A 23157-nucleotide genomic window follows, 5' to 3' on the forward strand; every position below is an offset into this window, starting at 1 on the left:
ACACCCCCCAGGACCGCACTGCTCTGTCTATATCTAACGACCCCCAGGACCGCACTGCTCTGTCTGGACCTAACGCCCCCCAGGACCGTACTGCTCTGCCTGGACCTAACACCCCCCAGGACCGCACTGCTCTGTCTATATCTAACGCCCCCCAGGACCGCACTGCTCTGTCTGGACCTAACGCCCCCCAGGACCGTACTGCTCTGCCTGGACCTAACACCCCCCAGGACCGCACTGCTCTGTCTATATCTAACGCCCCCCAGGACCGCACTGCTCTGTCTATATCTAACGCCCCCCAGGACCGCACTGCTCTGTCTATATCTAACACCCCCCAGGACCGCACTGCTCTGTCTATATCTAACACCCCCCGGGACCGCACTGCTCTGCCTGGACCTAACACCCCCCAGGACCGCACTGCTCTGTCTATATCTAACGCCCCCCAGGACCGCACTGCTCTGTCTATATCTAACACCCCCCAGGACCGCACTGCTCTGTCTATATCTAACGACCCCCAGGACCGCACTGCTCTGTCTATATCTAACACCCCCCAGGACCGCACTGCTCTGTCTGGACCTAACGCCCCCCAGGACCGTACTGCTCTGCCTGGACCTAACACCCCCCAGGACCGCACTGCTCTGTCTATATCTAACGCCCCCCAGGACCGCACTGCTCTGTCTATATCTAACGCCCCCCGGGACCGCACTGCTCTGTCTATATCTAACGCCCCCCGGGACCGCACTGCTCTGTCTATATCTAACGCCCCCCGGGACCGCACTGCTCTGTCTATATCTAACGCCCCCCGGGACCGCACTGCTCTGTCTATATCTAACGACCCCCAGGACCGCACTGCTCTGTCTGGACCTAACGCCCCCCAGGACCGTACTGCTCTGCCTGGACCTAACACCCCCCAGGACCGCACTGCTCTGTCTATATCTAACGCCCCCCAGGACCGCACTGCTCTGTCTATATCTAACGCCCCCCAGGACCGCACTGCTCTGTCTATATCTAACACCCCCCAGGACCGCACTGCTCTGTCTATATCTAACACCCCCCGGGACCGCACTGCTCTGCCTGGACCTAACACCCCCCAGGACCGCACTGCTCTGTCTATATCTAACGCCCCCCAGGACCGCACTGCTCTGTCTATATCTAACACCCCCCAGGACCGCACTGCTCTGTCTATATCTAACGACCCCCAGGACCGCACTGCTCTGTCTATATCTAACACCCCCCAGGACCGCACTGCTCTGTCTGGACCTAACGCCCCCCAGGACCGTACTGCTCTGCCTGGACCTAACACCCCCCAGGACCGCACTGCTCTGTCTATATCTAACGCCCCCCAGGACCGCACTGCTCTGTCTATATCTAACGCCCCCCGGGACCGCACTGCTCTGTCTATATCTAACGCCCCCCGGGACCGCACTGCTCTGTCTATATCTAACGCCCCCCGGGACCGCACTGCTCTGTCTATATCTAACGCCCCCCGGGACCGCACTGCTCTGTCTATATCTAACGCCCCCCGGGACCGCACTGCTCTGTCTATATCTAACGCCCCCCGGGACCGCACTGCTCTGTCTATATCTAACGCCCCCCGGGACCGCACTGCTCTGTCTATATCTAACGCCCCCCGGGACCGCACTGCTCTGTCTATATCTAACGCCCCCCGGGACCGCACTGCTCTGTCTATATCTAACGCCCCCCGGGACCGCACTGCTCTGTCTATATCTAACGCCCCCCAGGACCGCACTGCTCTGCCTGGACCTAACGCCCCCCAGGACCGTACTGCTCTGCCTGGACCTAACACCCCCCAGGACCGCACTGCTCTGTCTATATCTAACGCCCCCCAGGACCGCACTGCTCTGTCTATATCTAACACCCCCCAGGACCGCACTGCTCTGTCTATATCTAACGACCCCCAGGACCGCACTGCTCTGTCTGGACCTAACGCCCCCCAGGACCGTACTGCTCTGCCTGGACCTAACACCCCCCAGGACCGCACTGCTCTGTCTATATCTAACGCCCCCCAGGACCGCACTGCTCTGTCTGGACCTAACGCCCCCCAGGACCGTACTGCTCTGCCTGGACCTAACACCCCCCAGGACCGCACTGCTCTGTCTATATCTAACGCCCCCCAGGACCGCACTGCTCTGTCTATATCTAACGCCCCCCAGGACCGCACTGCTCTGTCTATATCTAACACCCCCCAGGACCGCACTGCTCTGTCTATATCTAACACCCCCCGGGACCGCACTGCTCTGCCTGGACCTAACACCCCCCAGGACCGCACTGCTCTGTCTATATCTAACGCCCCCCAGGACCGCACTGCTCTGTCTATATCTAACACCCCCCAGGACCGCACTGCTCTGTCTATATCTAACGACCCCCAGGACCGCACTGCTCTGTCTATATCTAACACCCCCCAGGACCGCACTGCTCTGTCTGGACCTAACGCCCCCCAGGACCGTACTGCTCTGCCTGGACCTAACACCCCCCAGGACCGCACTGCTCTGTCTATATCTAACGCCCCCCAGGACCGCACTGCTCTGTCTATATCTAACGCCCCCCGGGACCGCACTGCTCTGTCTATATCTAACGCCCCCCGGGACCGCACTGCTCTGTCTATATCTAACGCCCCCCGGGACCGCACTGCTCTGTCTATATCTAACGCCCCCCGGGACCGCACTGCTCTGTCTATATCTAACGACCCCCAGGACCGCACTGCTCTGTCTGGACCTAACGCCCCCCAGGACCGTACTGCTCTGCCTGGACCTAACACCCCCCAGGACCGCACTGCTCTGTCTATATCTAACGCCCCCCAGGACCGCACTGCTCTGTCTGGACCTAACGCCCCCCAGGACCGTACTGCTCTGCCTGGACCTAACACCCCCCAGGACCGCACTGCTCTGTCTATATCTAACGCCCCCCAGGACCGCACTGCTCTGTCTATATCTAACGCCCCCCAGGACCGCACTGCTCTGTCTATATCTAACACCCCCAGGACCGCACTGCTCTGTCTATATCTAACACCCCCCGGGACCGCACTGCTCTGCCTGGACCTAACACCCCCCAGGACCGCACTGCTCTGTCTATATCTAACGCCCCCCAGGACCGCACTGCTCTGTCTATATCTAACACCCCCCAGGACCGCACTGCTCTGTCTATATCTAACGACCCCCAGGACCGCACTGCTCTGTCTATATCTAACACCCCCCAGGACCGCACTGCTCTGTCTGGACCTAACGCCCCCCAGGACCGTACTGCTCTGCCTGGACCTAACACCCCCCAGGACCGCACTGCTCTGTCTATATCTAACGCCCCCCAGGACCGCACTGCTCTGTCTATATCTAACGCCCCCCGGGACCGCACTGCTCTGTCTATATCTAACGCCCCCCGGGACCGCACTGCTCTGTCTATATCTAACGCCCCCCAGGACCGCACTGCTCTGTCTATATCTAACGCCCCCCGGGACCGCACTGCTCTGTCTATATCTAACGCCCCCCGGGACCGCACTGCTCTGTCTATATCTAACGCCCCCCGGGACCGCACTGCTCTGTCTATATCTAACGCCCCCCGGGACCGCACTGCTCTGTCTATATCTAACGCCCCCCGGGACCGCACTGCTCTGTCTATATCTAACGCCCCCCGGGACCGCACTGCTCTGTCTATATCTAACGCCCCCCGGGACCGCACTGCTCTGTCTATATCTAACGCCCCCCGGGACCGCACTGCTCTGTCTATATCTAACGCCCCCCGGGACCGCACTGCTCTGTCTATATCTAACGCCCCCCGGGACCGCACTGCTCTGTCTATATCTAACGCCCCCCGGGACCGCACTGCTCTGTCTATATCTAACGCCCCCCAGGACCGCACTGCTCTGCCTGGACCTAACGCCCCCCAGGACCGTACTGCTCTGCCTGGACCTAACACCCCCCAGGACCGCACTGCTCTGTCTATATCTAACGCCCCCCGGGACCGCACTGCTCTGTCTATATCTAACGCCCCCCGGGACCGCACTGCTCTGTCTATATCTAACGCCCCCCGGGACCGCACTGCTCTGTCTATATCTAACGCCCCCCGGGACCGCACTGCTCTGTCTATATCTAACGCCCCCCGGGACCGCACTGCTCTGTCTATATCTAACGCCCCCCGGGACCGCACTGCTCTGTCTATATCTAACGCCCCCCGGGACCGCACTGCTCTGTCTATATCTAACGCCCCCCAGGACCGCACTGCTCTGCCTGGACCTAACGCCCCCCAGGACCGTACTGCTCTGCCTGGACCTAACACCCCCCAGGACCGCACTGCTCTGTCTATATCTAACGCCCCCCAGGACCGCACTGCTCTGTCTATATCTAACACCCCCCAGGACCGCACTGCTCTGTCTATATCTAACACCCCCCGGGACCGCACTGCTCTGTCTATATCTAACACCCCCCGGGACCGCACTGCTCTGTCTATATCTAACACCCCCCGGGACCGCACTGCTCTGTCTATATCTAACGACCCCCAGGACCGCACTGCTCTGTCTGGACCTAACGCCCCCCAGGACCGTACTGCTCTGCCTGGACCTAACACCCCCCAGGACCGCACTGCTCTGTCTATATCTAACGCCCCCCAGGACCGCACTGCTCTGTCTATATCTAACACCCCCCAGGACCGCACTGCTCTGTCTATATCTAACACCCCCCAGGACCGCACTGCTCTGTCTATATCTAACACCCCCCGGGACCGCACTGCTCTGCCTGGACCTAACACCCCCCAGGACCGCACTGCTCTGTCTATATCTAACGCCCCCCAGGACCGCACTGCTCTGTCTATATCTAACACCCCCCAGGACCGCACTGCTCTGTCTATATCTAACGACCCCCAGGACCGCACTGCTCTGTCTATATCTAACGCCCCCCAGGACCGCACTGCTCTGTCTGGACCTAAAGCCCCCCAGGACCGTACTGCTCTGCCTGGACCTAACACCCCCCAGGACCGCACTGCTCTGTCTATATCTAACGCCCCCCAGGACCGCACTGCTCTGTCTATATCTAACACCCCCCAGGACCGCACTGCTCTGTCTGGACCTAACACCCCCCAGGACCGCACTGCTCTGTCTATATCTAACACCCCCCAGGACCGCACTGCTCTGTCTATATCTAATGCCCCCCAGGACCGCACTGCTCTGTCTATATCTAACACCCCCCAGGACCGCACTGCTCTGTCTATATCTAACGCCCCCCGGGACCGCACTGCTCTGTCTATATCTAACGCCCCCCAGGACCGCACTGCTCTGTCTATATCTAACGCCCCCCGGGACCGCACTGCTCCGTCTATATCTAACACCCCCCAGGACCGCACTGCTCTGTCTGGACCTAAGGCCCCCCAGGACCTCACTGCTCTGTCTGGACCTAACACCCCCCAGGACCGGACTGCTCTGTCTGGACCTAACGCCCCCCAGGACCGCACTGCTCTGTCTATATCTAACACCCCCCGGGACCGGACTGCTCTGTCTATATCTAACACCTCCCAGGACCGCACTGCTCTGTCTGGACCTAACGCCCCCCAGGACCGCACTGCTCTGTCTATATCTAACGCCCCCCAGGACCGCACTGCTCTGTCTGTATCTAACACCCCCCAGGACCGCACTGCTCTGTCTATATCTAACACCTCCCAGGACCGCACTGCTCTGTCTGGACCTAACGCCCCCCAGGACCGCACTGCTCTGTCTATATCTAACACCCCCCCAGGACCACACTGCTCTGTCTGGACCTAACGCCCCCCAGGACCAAACTGCTCTGTCTGCACCTAACGCCCCCCAGGACCAAACTGCTCTGTCTGGACCTAACGCCCCCCAGGACCGCACTGCTCTGTCTGGACCTAACGCCCCCCAGGACCGCACTGCTCTGTCTATATCTAACACCCCCCGGGACCACACTGCTCTGTCTGGACCTAACGCCCCCCAGGACCGCACTGCTCTGTCTGGACCTAACGCCCCCCAGGACCGCACTGCTCTGTCTCGACCTAACGCCCCCCAGGACCGGACTGCTCTGTCTGGACCTAACGCCCCCCAGGACCAAACTGCTCTGTATGGACCTAATGGCCCCCAGGACCGGACTGCTCTGTCTGGACCTAACGCCCCCCAGGACCAAACTGCTCTGTCTGGACCTAATGCCCCCCAGGACTGCACTGCTCTGTCTGGACCTAACGCCCCCCAGGACCGGACTGCTCTGTCTATATCTAACACCCCCCGGGACTGCACTGCTCTGTCTGTATCTAACGCCTCACGTGTACGCCTCTTGACTCCTGTTTTTGTATCCCCTTCCTTTGTCGTAGGGAGCGCTAGTCAGGTTATCGTTTTTCTAGGTGCCTAGGATCTGGGGCTCCTGGAAGCCCCGGCTGTTTGCTTTGCACAGCGTAGCCAGGGTGTGGGTTTGCAAAGCTGTCGTGGTGCTGATGGATGCTTTTGATCATTAGGCATCTATTTTCTGCTTGATGACTGGATCGCCCTCCAGGAAAAGAGGCTCTGGTGGCAAGTAGAGTGTGGGGAGAAACCCCAGGAGGAGGGATCCCTGGCAGGGGAGTGGGGGAGATGAGTGCTGGGGCTGGCAGAGGAGCCACTGGGGGCCTGCTCAGAGCACGGTCAACCACAGTCACTCCAAGCCATATGCTCAGTGCAGCCTCCAACTCCCGGTGTGCTAAGTGACATGTCCCCACGTCCTGCCATTGATCTAGGCCAGCCGTGGTTTGTTTGTTTTGATCTTTTCCAATCTCCCATTCAGTTTTGATCACACACACAGGAGACCAATAACTCGCTCCAAAAGAAAGGAAACAAAATCGATGTTGGCTTCAGCGCAAGCTCCCATGGAGGGCATTGTAAGACGGGTGTGGCCAAGGGCAGAGGGGAGAAGTGCAATGGGACTGCCTAGTAGAGAGCCCGGCTCAGGGGAACCTGCAGAATCTCCGCGTTCATGTGACCACGGGAGGGATGGTCCTGAGCCAGCTTGCAGGGTCTTGCTAAGCTGTCAGAACAAAGTTAGCTTGGGACGCCTTTGCATCAGGCCTTCTTGGTTCATTTATTAAGCGCCGTCTGTGTGCCCAGCCTGTGCTGAGCACTGAGAACCCCCCAGTGCTTCTCAGCAGGGAGCCACCCCTGCACTTCCCAGGGCACCGGGCCCCACAGCGCCCCCTTTCCTTCCCTCCTGTCCCATTGCCTCAGTGTTGGAGGAGGGAAGGGCTGTGTGGAGGGTGACCAGCTCTCAACCTGATGCACGAATGCCCTGCCAGGCTGTGTTCCCGCCCACAGGGAGACCACATGAGTTCTGGGACCCCCTTCCCCAGCTCCGAGGCTCCTGGCCTGCTCTGACCACGGGCTGCCTTCCAGAGCCTGACATCTGCCTCATCCTTTCTGACCCGCTACCTATAAGAGTCTCAGGTCAGCTCACATCATTAGCAGACACCAGACACCAAAAAGAGGGCCAGTGCTACTCCCAACACCCCAGGAAATTCACGTTCAAAGGGGTGATATCGTTAGGAAAACACTGTCATTTTACAAACAGTAGCAAGCTTAGCTTAGTGTTTCAAAGTCCTTTCCCATCATCTAAATGGCGTCAAGGCCATCTAGATATTTTATAAGGATCCTATGGGATCTTTTTTTCCAGAAGGTGGAAATATCCAAAATGCATAAAACCGTGTGGGTGCAGGCAGTGGTCAGCCCACCGCCAGTGGTGCCATAAACATCAGCGTCCCTTCAAACCACTTCTCAGTGTGAGAATGGACATTCCCAGAACCGAGAATCATTATTCCCCTTCAGCCTTCACTCCCCCAGTGGAGCCTCCGGCAGAAACTGCCAGAATCCTCACCTCTTTCCCACCACCCATTCAGCGACAGCCCCCTTGAGAGCGTCTTTTCCAGCAGCCCAGGCTCCTTGACGTTAGCAATTCTGTCGGGAGGACATGTGACAGAGGCTCGCCACACCAAAGGGAAGTGCCGCGCGGGCCTAAGTCCCTACGCCAAAGCCCTCTAGATAGCACCCTCTTCCCACCTCCCTGGGGTTGCATCAGAGGCGTTTGGGACGGCGGTGCCAGGTCCGCGCCCATCGTCCAGCTCTACCCTGAACCGAGAGGCCCCCTTTGCTGGGAAGCTGATGAAAGTAATTGGCACAATTAGGAGAATCCCACGTTCTCAGTAAACTGCACCACACGCAGCCGAAATGCGGTCCAGAGGTTCAGACAGCCAGTTTTTCTTACACGGGAAGCTGTGCTGGGCCTTGGTTTCGGGGAAGCCTGGTCCCCTGAAAGCGCGGTATTTACAAATGCATTGTGTGTTGGAGAAGGAGGTACCGACCCCTTGCTTTATTTTATCTTTTCCTCCGCAAAGAAACCCTCAGGGTTTGGGGAGGGGATTTGGGCGGGAACTTGGGGCCTTTCAGCCTGTGTGGTGGAATTAGAGGGAGGCTGTGCTCCCGCAGTGGCCTTGCTCAGCGTCTGGCCACAGGCTCTCGGGGACTGTAGCATGTGGTCCGTTGAACTAGAGAAGGATGATCAGTGTGCAGAGACCCCCACGACCCTCAGGAGGCCTGAGTCCTGCCCTGATCCCCTGCTCTTCCTACATCTTGGGGCTGGGAATCTGACGTTTCCTACCTGTGCTGAGGGCAGGTGTGTTGCAGAGCCGTTGGGGACATCAGATGTCACCAGTGAGCTCCTGTGTGGGGTCCCTGTGGATAGCGGGGTTCACAGCTGGGCACAGAGGTTCAGGGCGGCTCCACACTGGAGTCTGCATCTCTCTGTGACCTTTGGGACGTTCTTTTTTTTTTTTTTTTTTTTTTTTTTTTGAGATGGAGTCTTGCTCTGTCATCAGACTGGAGTGCAATGGTGCAATCTCAGCTCACTGCAACCTCCGCCTCCCGAGTTCAAGCAATTCCCCTGCCTCAGCCTCTCGAGTAGCTGGGATTACAGGTGTGCACCACCACTTCTGGCTAATTTGTGTGTGTGTGTGTGTGTGTGTGTGTGTGTGTGTGTTTTAGTAGAGACAGGGTTTCACCATGTTGGCCAGGATGATCTCCATCTCCTGACCTTGTGATCCATCTACCTCGGCCTCCCAAAGTGCTGAGATTACAGGTGTGAGCCACCGTGCCTGGCCAGGACATTCTTAACCTTCTGTTCCTCGGCGTCATGATCAGAAAGGGCAGACCTGCACAGGGGCTCACGCGGTGGCGGCAGCACCAGTGGCTCTAATACACCAGATGTGCCCATAGCACACAGCAGCCCATCCAGCTATAAACGAAGAGCAATTAGGTCAGGGAGGGACACGCGCCGTCTGCTGATTCACCAAGAGGGCTCCATGGACAGACAGCACCGGGGGCCACCCGCCCTGTGGGGCTCTCAGTTGGGAGAGGCACCTGCAGAAGAGTCTCTGGTCTATGCTGTCTAAGGTCCCTGTTCCCTCCAGGCTGCACTGGCTTTCTGCTCCCAGAATATTCTCTCCGGTCTCCCCTTCCTATGCCTGGGAAACCCCAAGATTCTTCCAGCAGGAGGACTTCTACATGCAGCCATGGCCCCTCATGAGGTCAGAAGCTTTGGGAGGACAGGGCTTGTGTCTCCAGCACCTGGAAAATAGGAGATGAATGGTGCCCCTGGGTTGAGCTTGGGGCCCAGCCTTGGGGCTCTGTGTAGCCAAGACCCGGGGCAGGATGGCCAGCCAGCCCTGCACACCTGCTTTCAGGCATTTCTCTCCCAGCCAGAGGGTGACCCGTCCACCCAGTCTGTGCAGGGCCGCTCTTGGACAGGTGTCTCCTGGGCCACTGTGGATGCCTTGACACCGGGAGACCTCAGCAGCAAGGGCTCGTGTGGACGCCGTGCTGTTCCTGGGAGGACGGCGGCAGGAGGGCTTGGCTTCTGCAGGGCACAGACAGGGGCCACCACGTGGAGCTGCCAGATGAGATTGGGACAAGGCCCCTGAGGGGGAGAAGGAAGAGGGATGAGGAGAGGCCCACCTGCAGAGGCCGTGCCAGAGGGAAAAGGACATTGCTGGGGGAGTCCAGGGATGAGCAGGTTCGGTGAGCCGCTGTCTCCTTCATAGATGGAAGCCGCTTTGTGGGGTGGGGGAGGGCAGCCTTGGGAACATAGGTGGAAGCAAGCCGTGTGGAGGTCAGGGCAGGCTTTGGATGTGCTGTGTGCAAGATCCAGACCAGCGTACACGCTTCCTAATGCACAGAGCAGGTGGCAGCCGGCACAGCTGGCCATGTGACCCTGAGAGAGGCCTTCCTTCTCTCTGGGCCTCTCTGAATTGGGGATTTGGGGATGGGGTCCCTAAGCCTCTGTGATTCTGTGGAGGGATGGGTGTCACGGCCTGTCTTGCTGCATCCTGGGCTAGTCCAGAGGCCAGGCCTCCTGTGGTTTCGGTTTTCAGATGGGCTGGCCCTACCGCCACGTCCCCACAGGCGATCCTCCAACCTTCTTCCTTTGGGTGGTGCCTGGGCCTGGTGAGCTCCAGCAGGCTCTGAGGGCCGTGTCTAGCCTACCCAGAACCACCAAGGACACTCAAGTCCTAGGCTAAGGACCCAGAAATGATGATCGCTGGCATTTACTGAACCACTGCAGGTGGCAGGTCCTCACAGGACCTGTTTTACAGCACAGGGAACTGAGGCACAGAGAGGGGTGGAAACTCCCCGGGTCTCGCTGGAGACTGGCGGTGGCTGGTGGTGGAGGCGATTCTTGGTGCTGCATTAACAGGAGTCCCGCCACGTGCACACCCCTCACTCTGTGGGATCCACAAAGCAGTGCCTGGGAGGTCAGAAAGCTCTGGCGGACCCACATTGTGCCCTGAGCTGGGTGGGGGTGCTGGGTCACATTGAGGCGGCGAGACCTCCCCTCCAGGCTCTCAGTCAGGTGGAGGACACATGCCCGATGCCCCAGCACACGGGTGTAGAAGCCCAAGAGGTGTCCTGTGGCTGCTGCAGGAGCTCCCACAGCCTGGGGGCACCACTGGGGTTCACTGCCACCCAGTGCTGGAGGCTGGAAGCCCCAGACCAGGGCGCCTACAGGGCTGTGCTCTAAAGACGACAGGGGAGGACGCTCCTACCTCTTCTGGTGACTCCAAGTGTTCTTGGCTATGGCTGCATCACTCCAGTCTCTGCCTCCGTCTTCACGTGGCCTCCTCCCTGTGTCTGTGTCCCCTCTTCTGTCTCTTATAAGGACACTTGTCACTGGATTTAGGGCCCACCTTCATCCAGGTTGAGCTCATCTTGAGATACTTTTTTTTTTTTTTTTTTTGAGAGAGTCTAGCTCTGTTGCCCAGGCTGGAGTGCAGTGGTGCGATCTCGGCTCACTGCAACCTCCACATCCTGGGATCCCAGGATCAAGCGATTCTCCTGCCTTAGCCTCCCGAGTAGCTGGGATTACAGGCACATGCCACCATGTCTGGCTAATTTTTGTATTTTTAGTACAGAAAAGGTTTCACTGTATTGGCCGGGTCTTGAACTCCTAACCTTGTGATCCGCCCGCCTCAGCCTCCCAAAATGCTGGGATTACACGTGTGAGCCCCCATGCCCAGACGAGATTCTTAATCCTATCTGCAAAGACCTTTTTCCTAAATAAAGTTCCATCTGCAGGTCCCAGGATGTGGACCTATCTTCTGGGGGCCACTATTCAGTCCGCTACAAGAGTGGACACCTGCCTGCCTAGGGGTACAGGGGTTGAGGAAGTACCTCCCGAGGGGGTGAGTGTGGGCTGGGGCAGGGATGGGGACGGGGTGGAAGGGCAGCTCGTGCAGGTACAGAGGCAAGAGATGGAAGCTCTGGGACTCAAGGACGTGACCGGGCAACCTGGGGAGGAAGGAAGGGGCTGGCTGGGCAGCAGAGTTTGGAGTCTGGGATCAGACTCCAATATAGGGGATTGGGTAAGGGACAGGCTGGACTGGCATTCTAGAAGTTTCATACAGGCCACACCAGAGCTGCAGGGGCCAGGAGAGAGCTGCCAGCACCACTGATAAATGAGGCGGCGGGAAGCAGGCCCCGGACACGGATTATTCCCGTGTGCATGGGGAACAGCCCTCTTTGCACATAGCACAGTATCATCCCCAGGGCTGATGTCATCCAAGCCCCTCACCCACCCCCGCTCTATGGCAGGAAGGACGAGGCCAGGTAGGAACAGCAAGCTTCTCCCTGCACGTGTGTCCCCCCTATTTGGGACAATTTTCCTGCTGGAGCTGGACACACACAGAACCTTTCCTCAAGACCGCCAGAGCCACGAAAGGTCAAGGGTGAATGTACTTCTTTGTAATTCAGCCCTGCTAGAAAAGAAATATCCTGTGTTGTGGGAGCCACTGAAATCTTCAGCCAGGGGTGCCATCTTCACCTCCCTACGCATTCACCACTCAGGTCTGCAGCTTCAGGCCGAGCCTTCAAACCCACGTCCACATCCAGGTTGCATCCATAGGAGGCGGGAGGAGGCCGGCCGAACCCTCACCTGGCCAGGCCCCACTTCCCCAGCACAGGGACGGATTGCTTGCCTGAGGTCAGGCCTGGTGGGTGATGTGGGGACAGAGGGTTTGCCCTCCAGGTTCCCCTGGGGGCAGAAAGGATAAGTGGACAGAGGGAAATGGGTCGTTTACCTGGCAGGTTCATGGCGTGGACAGCAGCGTGTCACGGCTGGGGCTTTTTAGCCTCACCCACTGACATCTGGGACTGGATCATGCCTCGTTGCGGGGAGCAGCACCCCTGGCCTCTGCCGCTAGATGCCAGCAACACTTTCCCCCCTTCCCAGTCAAGACAATCCAAACTGTTTCTGGGCATGGCCAGTGCCCCCAGGGCAGATCACCCCTGGCCAGACTGGTGGTTTCAAGCTCAGGGTTTGGAGTCCCCTCCAGGCCCTGACCACTGGAAAGTCACCAAACCTCCCTGGCCTCCACTTTCTAGTCTAAAAATGGGGCGATCACGGCGCCATGGGTGCACGGTCTCATGTGATCATTGAAGGCAAGAGATGACGCCAGCGTCCGGCGCAGTGAGCGCCCTGAGTGAGGGCACACAAGTGACCAGGTGTCCAGACAGCCTGGTTCCGCTGTTGGCCTTTTGCTGGGTGCCCTTGGGTCTTTTTGGAGAGAATGATAGGTCCTGCCCGGAGGCGTAAGTGCTCAATCTCCCTAAAAGTCGGCACCGTAGTTGGGGCCGCCTCCCCAGAGAGGAAGCTCCCAGGCATTGATGGGATTTGATCTGAGCCTTGGGACTTGGAGAAAGGGGAAGAAAAAGGCCTTTCAGATGAGAAGGTCGAGGGAAGGAACTCGGAGGAGAGGGCCTACTGTGAAGCACGGGTCTCCTTATCCCAAGGCCTTTGGGGGTCCGTGTGTCTCCCTTTGCATGGGAGCCTTCCCATTGGTAACTGGATCTCAGCCTCGGAGGAGTTTTTACCCCACAGAAACTGGCAAACGCTCGGAGCAGCCTCCCCTGAACCCCACCCAGGGCCCGAGCACCGTGTGCCGGTTCTCCTTCCCGCGCCCAATTACATCTTCAGAGTGCTGTGTCCTGTGTCCGATTTGCCGGTGTCCTGAAAGAGAAGGTGATTTCAAAATCCTTAGCAACTTAATGCTGTTGTCTCCCCGTTCTGCCCATGGGAAGGAGGCTCTGAACCCGGGGTACAGGGGTGAGTCACCCTGCATCCCTGCGATCTAGGGCTCGTTTGTGGAGGCGATGTGTGAACACAGTCAAAGGTGTTCTGTGTGCCGTGATGGCAGGGGTGGTTCTCCTCCAGGCAGGTCAGGAGAGGGCTGGGGGAGGAATGGTATTAGATGTGCGTTTCAGAAGCAGTGACCTCCGTGTCTGAGGAGATAGCCAAGCAAAAAGGGGGCAAGAGGGCAGAATTTGGGCAGTGTCATTAAGGAGGTTTCAGTGCACGGCCCCGTTCCCTCCAGTACCCCTCCCGGTTCTAATCTGTGACCCACATCATTGAGGTTTGGTCTGTGGGAGGGCTAAGGATAATAGCCTCAAATGAGGCCTAGCTGAAAAAAAAAAAAAATCTCATTAAAAACAAAAAGCGCATCTGCCTGTAAGTATCTGAATGGATGTCTTGAGAAGAAGGTTATAATTTTTTTTTAATTTTTAGCGCATGTGTGATGCCAAGTCTGAAAGCTCCCTCATCCTTAGTCTCCTGCAGCTCCAGAGCCCTCGATGGATAAAGCAGCTGTCTCATTGCCAGACAGATGCATGCAGAGCGGCACCAGCCTGCCAGACTCCCTCTGCCTGACTGCGTTGCTTTCTAATTTGCTCTCACATTGGTTGAAAATGACTAAAGCATTTTGCACAAAGTCCAGACAATTCTCAAGTCAACTTGCATTTAAGCGATCGTCAGAAATCTCCTCCCCTGTGACCCCAGACTTGGGCCATTACTAGGTTTGCTATCTTGGTTGATTTTGACAACCAGAGCCTTCTTCAAAGCCCATATTCTTCTCAGAGAGGCACTTTCCCTGGATTAGGGGTGACAATGAGTGATTACACCCACAGCATCCCAAATGCCAAATTAATGACGTTCTGCCCTGCAGACGGGATGACTCAATCCGTGCTGCAGTGATGACCTGGTGGGAGGAGAGGCCTCAAGCATGGTGTCTCATTGGGATATGGGAGCTGGCCCTTCCTGATGACCTTGAGAGCCAGTCCTCACTGCAGACAAGAGCTGCCCGGGGCTGTGAGCATTTGACTTCAGCTAGGCCAGGTGGCTATGCCCCTTCGAAGGCCCCCTTCAGCTCTGGGTTCTGCATTGAAGGAGCTCCTTTCTTGCACACGTGTGTATGACCCCCACTATGGGCCAGGCCCTGGCTGGGGGTATGGCATTGAACAGATAGGTGCAGCTGCTGTCCCACAACCTGGTGTCATCCCAAGCAAGCAGAGGGCAGGATTAGGGGCGAATGGCTGCACGTATACGCCTGTGTGCTCCCACCCTACCTTCCCGCTAGATTCTTTCTTCAAACTGGGCCTGTGCGTTCCCATCCCACCTTCCTGCTAGAACTTTTCTTCAAACTGTGCCGTCCTTTCTCTGATAGCACAATAGCCATGTCTCCTTTTGAGGAGTGTGCTGGGTTTGGAGGTAGGATGTGGCACCCTTTGGTTGTGACTACTCTTTCCTGGCTCTCTGGGTTTGGAGGGAGGCCACGGCACCCTTTGGTTGTGACTACTGTTTCCTGGCTCTTTCAGCTCCTTCTCCTGAGGACCAGGAAATTCCAAGTTGGGGAACAGCTTCCCGCCCAAGGAGCCTGCTCCGCCCCACTTTGGAAGTACTCACTGGGTCTTTAGAGGGCTCGCTGGGTCTTTGGAGTACTCACTGGGTCTTTGGAGTACTCACTAGGTCTTTGGAGTACTCGCTGGGTCTTCAGAAGTGCTCGCTGGGTCTTCGGAAGTGCTCGCTGGGTCTTTGGAAGTGCTCGCTGGGTCTTTGGAGTACTTGCTGGGTCTTTGGAGTGCTCCCTAGGTCTTGGGAGTACTCGCTGGGTCTTTGGAGTGCTCCCTGGGTCTTTGGAAGTCCTCGCTGGATCTTTGGAAGTGCTTGCTGGGTCTTTGGAGTACTCACTGGGTCTTTGGAGTACTCGCTGGGTCTTTAGAGTGCTCCCTGGGTCTTTGGAGTACTCCCTGGGTCTTTGGAGTACTCGCTGGGTCTTTGGAGTACTCGCTGGGTCTTTGGAGTGCTCCCTGGGTCTTTGGAGTACTCCCTGGGTCTTTGGAGTACTCGCTGGGTCTTTGGAGTACTCGCTGGGTCTTTGGAGTGCTCCCTGGGTCTTTGGAGTACTCGCTGGGTCTTTGGAGTGCTCCCTGGGTCTTTGGAGTACTCGCTGGGTCTTTGGAGTGCTCCCTGGGTCTTTGGAGTACTTGCTGGGTCTTTGGAGTGCTCGCGGGGTCTTGGGAAGTGCTTGCTGGGTCTTCGGAGTACTCGCTGGGTCTTTGGAAGTACTAGCTGGGTCTTTGGAGTACTCGCTGGGTCTTTGGAGTACTCGCTGGGTCTTTGGAGTACTCGCTGGGTCTTTGGAGTGCTCCCTGGGTCTTTGGAAGTCCTCGCTGGGTCTTTGGAGTACTCACTGGGTCTTTGGAGTACTCGCTGGGTCTTTGGAGTGCTCCCTGGGTCTTTGGAAGTGCTCGCTGGGTCTTTGGAGTACTCGCTGGGTCTTTGGAAGTCCTCGCTGGGTCTTTGGAGTGCTCCCTGGGTCTTTGGAGTACTCGCTGGGTCTTTGGAGTGCTCCCTGGGTCTTTGGAGTACTCGCTGGGTCTTTGGAGTGCTCCCTGGGTCTTTGGAGTGCTCGCTGGGTCTTTGGAGTGCTTGCCAGGTCTTGGGAAGTGCTTGCCGGGTCTTCGGAGTACTCGCCGGGTCTTTGGAAGTACTCGCCGGGTCTTTGGAGTACTCGCCGGGTCTTTGGAAGTCCTCGCCGGGTCTTTGGAAGTCCTCGCCGGGTCTTTGGAAGTCCTCGCCGGGTCTTTGGAGTACTCGCCAGTTCTTTGGAAGTCCTCGCCGGGTCTTTGGAAGTCCTCACTGGGTCTTTGGAGTACTCGCTGGGTCTTTGGAGTACTCGCTGGTTCTTTGGAAGTACTCGCCAGGTCTTTGGAAGTACTCGCTGGGTCTTTGGAGTACTCGCTGAGTCTTTGGAGTACTCACTGGTTCTTTGGAAGTACTCGCCAGGTCTTTGGAAGTGCTCGCTGGGTCTTTGGAGTACTCGCTAGGTCTTTGGAGTACTCACTGGTTCTTTGGAAGTACTCGCCAGGTCTTTGGAAGTGCTCGCTGGGTCTTTGGAGTACTCGCTAGGTCTTTGGAAGTGCTCACTGGGTCTTTGGAGTACTCGCCGGGTCTTTGGAAGTGCTCACTGGGTCTTTGGAGTACTCGCCGAGTCTTTGGAAGTGCTCGCTGGGTCTTTGGAGTACTCGCTAGGTCTTTGGAAGTGCCGGCTGTGTCTTTGGAAGTGCTCGCTGGGTCTTTGGAAGTACTCGCTGGGTCTTTGGAAGTGCTCGCTGGGTCTTTGGAAGTGCTCGCTGGGTCTTTGGAAGTGCTCGCTGGGTCTTTGGAAGTGCTGGCTGGGTCTTTGAAACTGCTGACCGCTGGGTCTGCTCTCTCCACAGGTGTGGTACATGGACGGCTATCACAACAACCGCTTCGTACGCGAGTACAAGTCCATGGTTGACTTCATGAACACGGACAATTTCACCTCCCACCGTCTCCCTCACCCCTGGTCGGGCACGGGGCAGGTGGTCTACAACGGGTCCATCTACTTCAACAAGTTCCAGAGCCACATCATCATCAGGTTCGACCTGAAGACAGAGACCATCCTCAAGACCCGCAGCCTGGACTATGCCGGTTACAACAACATGTACCACTACGCCTGGGGCGGCCACTCGGACATCGACCTCATGGTGGACGAGAGCGGGCTGTGGGCTGTGTACGCCACCAACCAGAACGCCGGCAACATCGTGGTCAGCAGGCTGGACCCCGTGTCCCTGCAGACCCTGCAGACCTGGAACACGAGCTACCCCAAGCGCAGCGCCGGGGAGGCCTTCATCATCTGCGGCACGCTGTACGTCACCAACGGCTACTCGGGGGGCACCAAGGTCCACTATGCCTACCAGACCAACGCCTCGACCTACGAGTACATCGACATCCCCTTCCAGAACAAATACTCCCACATCTCCATGCTGGACTACAACCCCAAGGACCGGGCCCTGTACGCCTGGAACAATGGCCACCAGATCCTCTACAACGTGACCCTCTTCCACGTCATCCGCTCCGACGAGTTGTAGCTCCCTCCTCCTGGAAGCCAAGGGCCCACGTCCTCACCAGAGGAAACTCCTGTGAAACCGCTGCCAAAAAGATACCAATGATACTAACAATACCAATTTTGAAAAATCATCAGCAGTGCGGATTCTGACGTCGAGGGATGGCATTACCTCCGTGTTTGTCCCTTTCCAGCCGGCGGGCCACAGACATCGGAAGAAACTCCCGTATTTGCAGCTGGAACTGCAGCCCACGGCGCCCCGGTTTTCCTCCCCGCCTCGTCCCTCTCTGGTCACACAACATACTAAAGAGGCAAGGCAATGACTGTTGGCCAACTCTCACCGGGGAACAACCCACTGTTAGGATGGCATGAACATTTCCTTAGATCGTGGTCAGCTCCGAGGGATGTGGCATCTGGGCTCTTGGGGAGCCCCGGGCCACACCCGGCCGTAGGCTAGTGTAACTCGCATCCCATCGCAGTGCTGTTTCTTGACTGTGTTGCTGTCTCTTAGATTAACTGTGCTGAGACTCCACGTAGCTCCTGGACCCGTGTCTAGTACATACTGAAGCGATGGTCAGAGTGTGTAGAGTGAAGTTGCTGTGCCCACGTTGTTTGAACTCGCGTACCCCGTAGATATATTGTGCAGCGTTCTTCTGTTATTCCCTTGAGGTGGTAACTTTGTATGTTCAGTTTATGCAATGATTGTTGTAGATGCAATGCCGTAGTTTGGATTAATAAGTGGATGGTTTTTGTTTCTAAAAAGAAAAAAAAAAATCAGTGTTCACCCTTATAGAGACATAGTCAAGTTCATGTTGATAATAATCAAAGGAATTACTCTCTCTTCTTGTTAAATTAGCTCAATCATGTAACCGCAGATAGGAAGGGCTCACCTAGGGAAACTCTGGTTTCCGATGGGACGGTAAAGTCATACGGGCAACAGTGTGCGGGAAGTACATTTTTTAAGTAAAAAACAAAGGAAAACTTTGTACTATCCAGTTATCTAAGGAACAATAAAAACATTAGGAGATCTTTTTGCTTCATGTGTCATTTCTGAGAGTTTTAAAAACTGACCGAGACTTCCAGGTCCTTGCAGACGGATTCCCAGGTTTGAGTGGCTCTTTGAGAAAGGGAAAGGGAAATAAATCTTTTCTTTCGGAAGAGGGCACAGCAGGTACCTGTTGGATCTCTAACCTCCCATCTCCCCAACGTGGAGGAGCAGCTTAGAATCTATCCCCCACCCCTTAGGTGACTCTGGGGCACTACTCCAACTGTGTGCCAGGTTGTGTCCCTGGGGACTGTGCACCAGGGACCCCAGCCACACCCCATCTCCACCCTGCTTTCCCTCCACAGACACCGCTGGAGGGGGCCTGGGGCGGCACCCACTTTAGACAGCCCTGGCGTGATGGGCAGAGACCCTGCTGAGGGAAAGTTCACTCATCTAGGGCTGCAGCAGGCCCTGGAGGTGAGTGACATTCCTCCCTGGGACCTGTAGACCTGTATCTCCCCAGGCCTTGGAGACTGTGGCCAGGTGCATGCAGCCCTTGGCAACCCTGAGGGGCCCAGGGCTTCACATAGGCTAAATCCTGGGAGCCTCGTGGGGCCCCACTCAGCAGGCCCTGAGGTCTCTGCAGGACAGGCCACAACTCAATGTCTGGAGGCTTTCTGGAATGTACTGGCACTTCCTGCGAGAAAAGGAAGAATGTCAGAGTAACCCCCTCACAACGTTCCTGGCACTAACTTGGCAGAAGAGGGCTGCTCATCTGGGTCCCCAGATACAGCGTGAGGTTGGGAGCCACCCTGCTCTCACCTGCCCTCTGCTCGGGGGCAGCCAGCACCCCCAGCAGCATGGATGGCAGGGCAGTGATACGGGGCATTGGAAAAGCCAGGCAACCCTGTGGGCCTGGCCCAGTGGCACCTGCTCACACCGGTGAGTGGATGAGCCTCCAGCACTTCCGTCATTCGTCCTGGAAAGACAGCCAGCTGGGCGGTTCCCAGGTGGAATCGTGGATGGCGCTTAGACGAAGCTGATGTCTGTAGTGCTTGGTACCTGGCGGAACCGAATCCGAGGATGTCTGAGAAGGTGAAACCGCACAGAAGCTGGGGCGGCTGAAACAGCCGGTCAGAGAAGGAGGCAGCTGGGGACATCTGGGGACCATGTCTAGCTCTCTTGTTACCTGGTCCTGGACCACAGTTTGGAAAATACGGGATGACAAATAGGGCACAGGCAAGCCCTAACCCACTGGGTGGGAAGGGAAGGAGATGCCAGCGTCTCTGGAGAGGTGCAGAGCCCGGCTCCCAGTCCCCATGGCCATGAGTCGCTCATGGGGTCGAAGTCTGCCCCAGGTCCCTTCCAGCCGCCAGGGCCACATTTCTACAGTGGGTTGGGTGGGCCAGTGATGCCCCAGTCCCAAGCTGCCTAGAACCCCCCAGCAAGGGTTCAGTGCCTGTTTCTGCCCTGCACACACCTCTCCTGGTCAGGCTGGCCACTTCCCATCTGCTCCCCCAGGCCCCACCTGCCTCCAAGCCTCTCACCTGCCCTGCCCGCCCTGTGTGCCCGGCTGTCCCTGCTCTCCGCCTCCCCCAGGGACCAGCTTAGGGGCCATCATTTTGGGAATGACTCCTTCTCGCCTCTGGGGAGCATTCCTCCTTGGCCCTGCGTTCCTCCCAGCCTCCGTTCTCCCATTCCCCGGCTCTCACCAGCCCCTGTGTCCAGCATCTGTGAGTCTCTTGCACCTGACATGGTATGTTCTTTGAGGGGGATTTGGGGATATCCAAAATAGGTGAATTTCCAAACCCAAGACAAAAAAAGCCTGACATTTGAGAGGGAGTGGGGCAGAACTGCGTAATCCATAACGACAGCCTCCCTGGCAGGAAGGCAGCGCTCACACACCACTGTGGAGTGCACTTGCAGTGAGAACTTTCAGGGCCGGAGGCACGTTCATACTTTCCTGTTTACAAATTGTCTCAGAGCGCGGTGGCACCCAAAATGCCCCCCTGCAAGACACAGGAGTGGATATTCAGAGAAAAGCCCTGAGTTTCCATCAAGCCATAATTCAGTCTAGCAGGCCAATGACTTTACCCCTGACGAGACAGAAACCTGTCCAAGCACAATCAGGTGGGAACTATTCTGTAATTACAGGCTGTGATTACGGGCTGATTTCTTTGTAATCTCCCCTTAATGACATAGTAAAAAACAAGCGTTCAAATGCCTGTCCTATGAGTCACCAGAAGACAAAATAATGACCTGACAGGTCCAGAATGGATTTGCTGTCTCCGGCTGAGTATTTGCTAGGGAAAATATTCCTCCAGGATGTTACATACCCAAGAAAAACGGTTCTACCCAGAGAGCAAATAAAATAACCAGGCTGCCATTAAATCTCCCGGATTCCAATAACCGAATATATTGGCTGATGGTGGAACATCTGTGGATGAATTTTCTTTATTAAAAGTTTGGCGCAGAGTCAAAATCCGGCAGTTGTTCACAGTACTCAGAGGCTGGAGCAAGAAATTTCAGTTCTATTTGCAACTGGGTCTGAAATTCTCCTAGTTTCCAGAGGGTTTCTTTTCCTGAGGGAAGCCTGTGACTGGTGGTCCCACAGGGACCCACTGAATCCTCCCCTGGCTCCGTTAGAGCTGCAGGTGCTGAGGTAGCACTTGGTGGGGGGAACATAAGGTGTGGGCGGCTCCGCTCTCTGAACCAGTGAGTAGGAGGGGTTGGCTCTGGGTAGGTGGCTCTGGGTGGGGCGCTCTGTCTCCACGATGCTTGGGAAGTGCTGGGTGGACAGCCGGTGCCTGGCTTTGTCCTTGGAAGGGATCCCAAAATGAAAGGCACTGTTATTTCCAATAGCTGAACACTCTGGAGCAGCCAACAGTCAGCAAGCCAGGCGACATCGGGGCAGGTACTGAGCACAGACGGGCCCATCGTCTCAGCCCGAGGGACTCTTCAACCCAGAAACCCTCAGGTCATCTAGTCATAGTCCATAAAACTGTGGAGTGTGAAAATGTTTTTTATTGGAACGTTTCACCTAATTCCCTTTGAAAGCAGCAAGTGGGCCGGGCACGATGACTTATGCCTGTAATCCCAGCACTTTGGGAGGCTGAGGTGGGCAGATCACGAGGTCAGGAGTTCAAGACCAGCCTGACCAATATGGTGAAACCCGGTCTCTACTAAAAATACAAAAATTAGCCAGGTGTGGTGGCGTGTGCCTATAATCCCAGTCACTCGGGAGGCTGAGGCAGGAGAATTGCTTGAACCCGGGAGATGAAGGTTGCAGTGAGCTGAGATTGCACCACTACACTCCAGCCTGGGCAAGAGAGCAAGACTCCAAAAAAAAAAAAAGAAAGAAAGAAAAAGGAAAGGAAGGAAGGAAGGAAGGAAGGAGAAAGAAAGGAAAGAAGAAAGGAAGGAAGGAAAGGAAAGGAAAGGAAAAAAGAAAAGAAAAGAAAAAAGAAGGAAGGAAAGAAAAAGAAAAGAAAGAGAAGGAAGGAGGGAAGGAGAGAAAGAAAGAAAGAAAGAGAAGAAAGAAAAAGAAAGAAGAAAGAAAGAGAGAAGAAAGGAAGGAAGGAAGGAAGGAAGGAAGGAAGGAAGGAAGGAAGGAAGGAAGGAAGGAAGGAAGGAAGGAAGGAAGGAAGGAAGGAAGAGCAAGTGGTGGCTTGGAGCAGATAATACCTGAATGCCACACCCCCGGCAACCCTTGGACCTCACTGCCCCGTTGAAGAGGCGTCAGGCCCCGTGCTAGATGGAAAAAGGTCGGGATCTGAGACACCAGCAATTTCCCTGGGCCACTGGGCTTCCGACCCAGAGTCCACAAGATGAGCACAGCCCAACATGGAGAAGGGTCTAGAACAGCAGTTGAAGCTTAGAGATTTGGGACAGCAGACAGTTCCTGGTGCTCAAGGGGGACCCTGGTGCTCAAGGGGGACCAGGAGGCAGAGGAATTGGGTCAGGTCCTGGTCCAGCCTCCTATATTGCCTGGCCAGTGAGTAACTTTGTCTCTGTTTCCACCCTCAGGGGTGTGGGGTGGGAGGGAGCCATCATTCAGGGCAGCGGGGAGGACTGACTGTTTTCTGTGAACTTTCAGTTCCTATCTTCTGCCCACTGTTTTCTATTCAGTTGCTGGTCTTTACTTTCTCAGATTTTAGGAGTTCTATGTGTGGAAAGTCAGCCTTTGTGATTCTGTGGTCTGAGGTGCACATATTGTCTGGTCTGTCATTTGCCTCCTGATGTTGGTTATGTGTTGGGTGTGTGTGTTGTGTGTGTCTCTGTGTGTGTATTTTTTAGTGTAGTCAGAGTTATTCATCATCCTTCTCATGCTCATGGCTTCGGGGTTGGAGTTAGGGCCATCTTCTCCAAGGAGATCCCTACTCCTCTTGGTTCTTGCAAAGTCTTGCCTGTTTACCCTGGGGCTGTCCATGTCCTGGCTTTGATAGTGTGAA

The 23157-nt window shown here is 56.4% G+C and overlaps 1 protein-coding gene across 1 annotated transcript in view; it reads left to right on the forward strand.

Annotated features, from left to right (window-relative positions):
- Positions 1–18750, forward strand: part of LOC105471890 (olfactomedin 1) — a 42638-nt gene extending 23888 nt beyond the window's left edge. Inside the window, exon 6 of the mRNA XM_011724695.3 lies at positions 17072–18750. Coding sequence (XP_011722997.1) covers positions 17072–17746 — 675 coding nt within the window. The 3' untranslated portion in view covers positions 17747–18750. The remainder of the gene's footprint in view (positions 1–17071) is intronic.
- The last annotated feature ends 4407 nt before the right edge of the window (positions 18751–23157 follow it).

The sequence above is a fragment of the Macaca nemestrina genome, chromosome 14 (genome assembly GCF_043159975.1).
Source record: "Macaca nemestrina isolate mMacNem1 chromosome 14, mMacNem.hap1, whole genome shotgun sequence".
In the NCBI taxonomy this organism is placed as follows: Eukaryota; Metazoa; Chordata; class Mammalia; order Primates; family Cercopithecidae; genus Macaca; species Macaca nemestrina.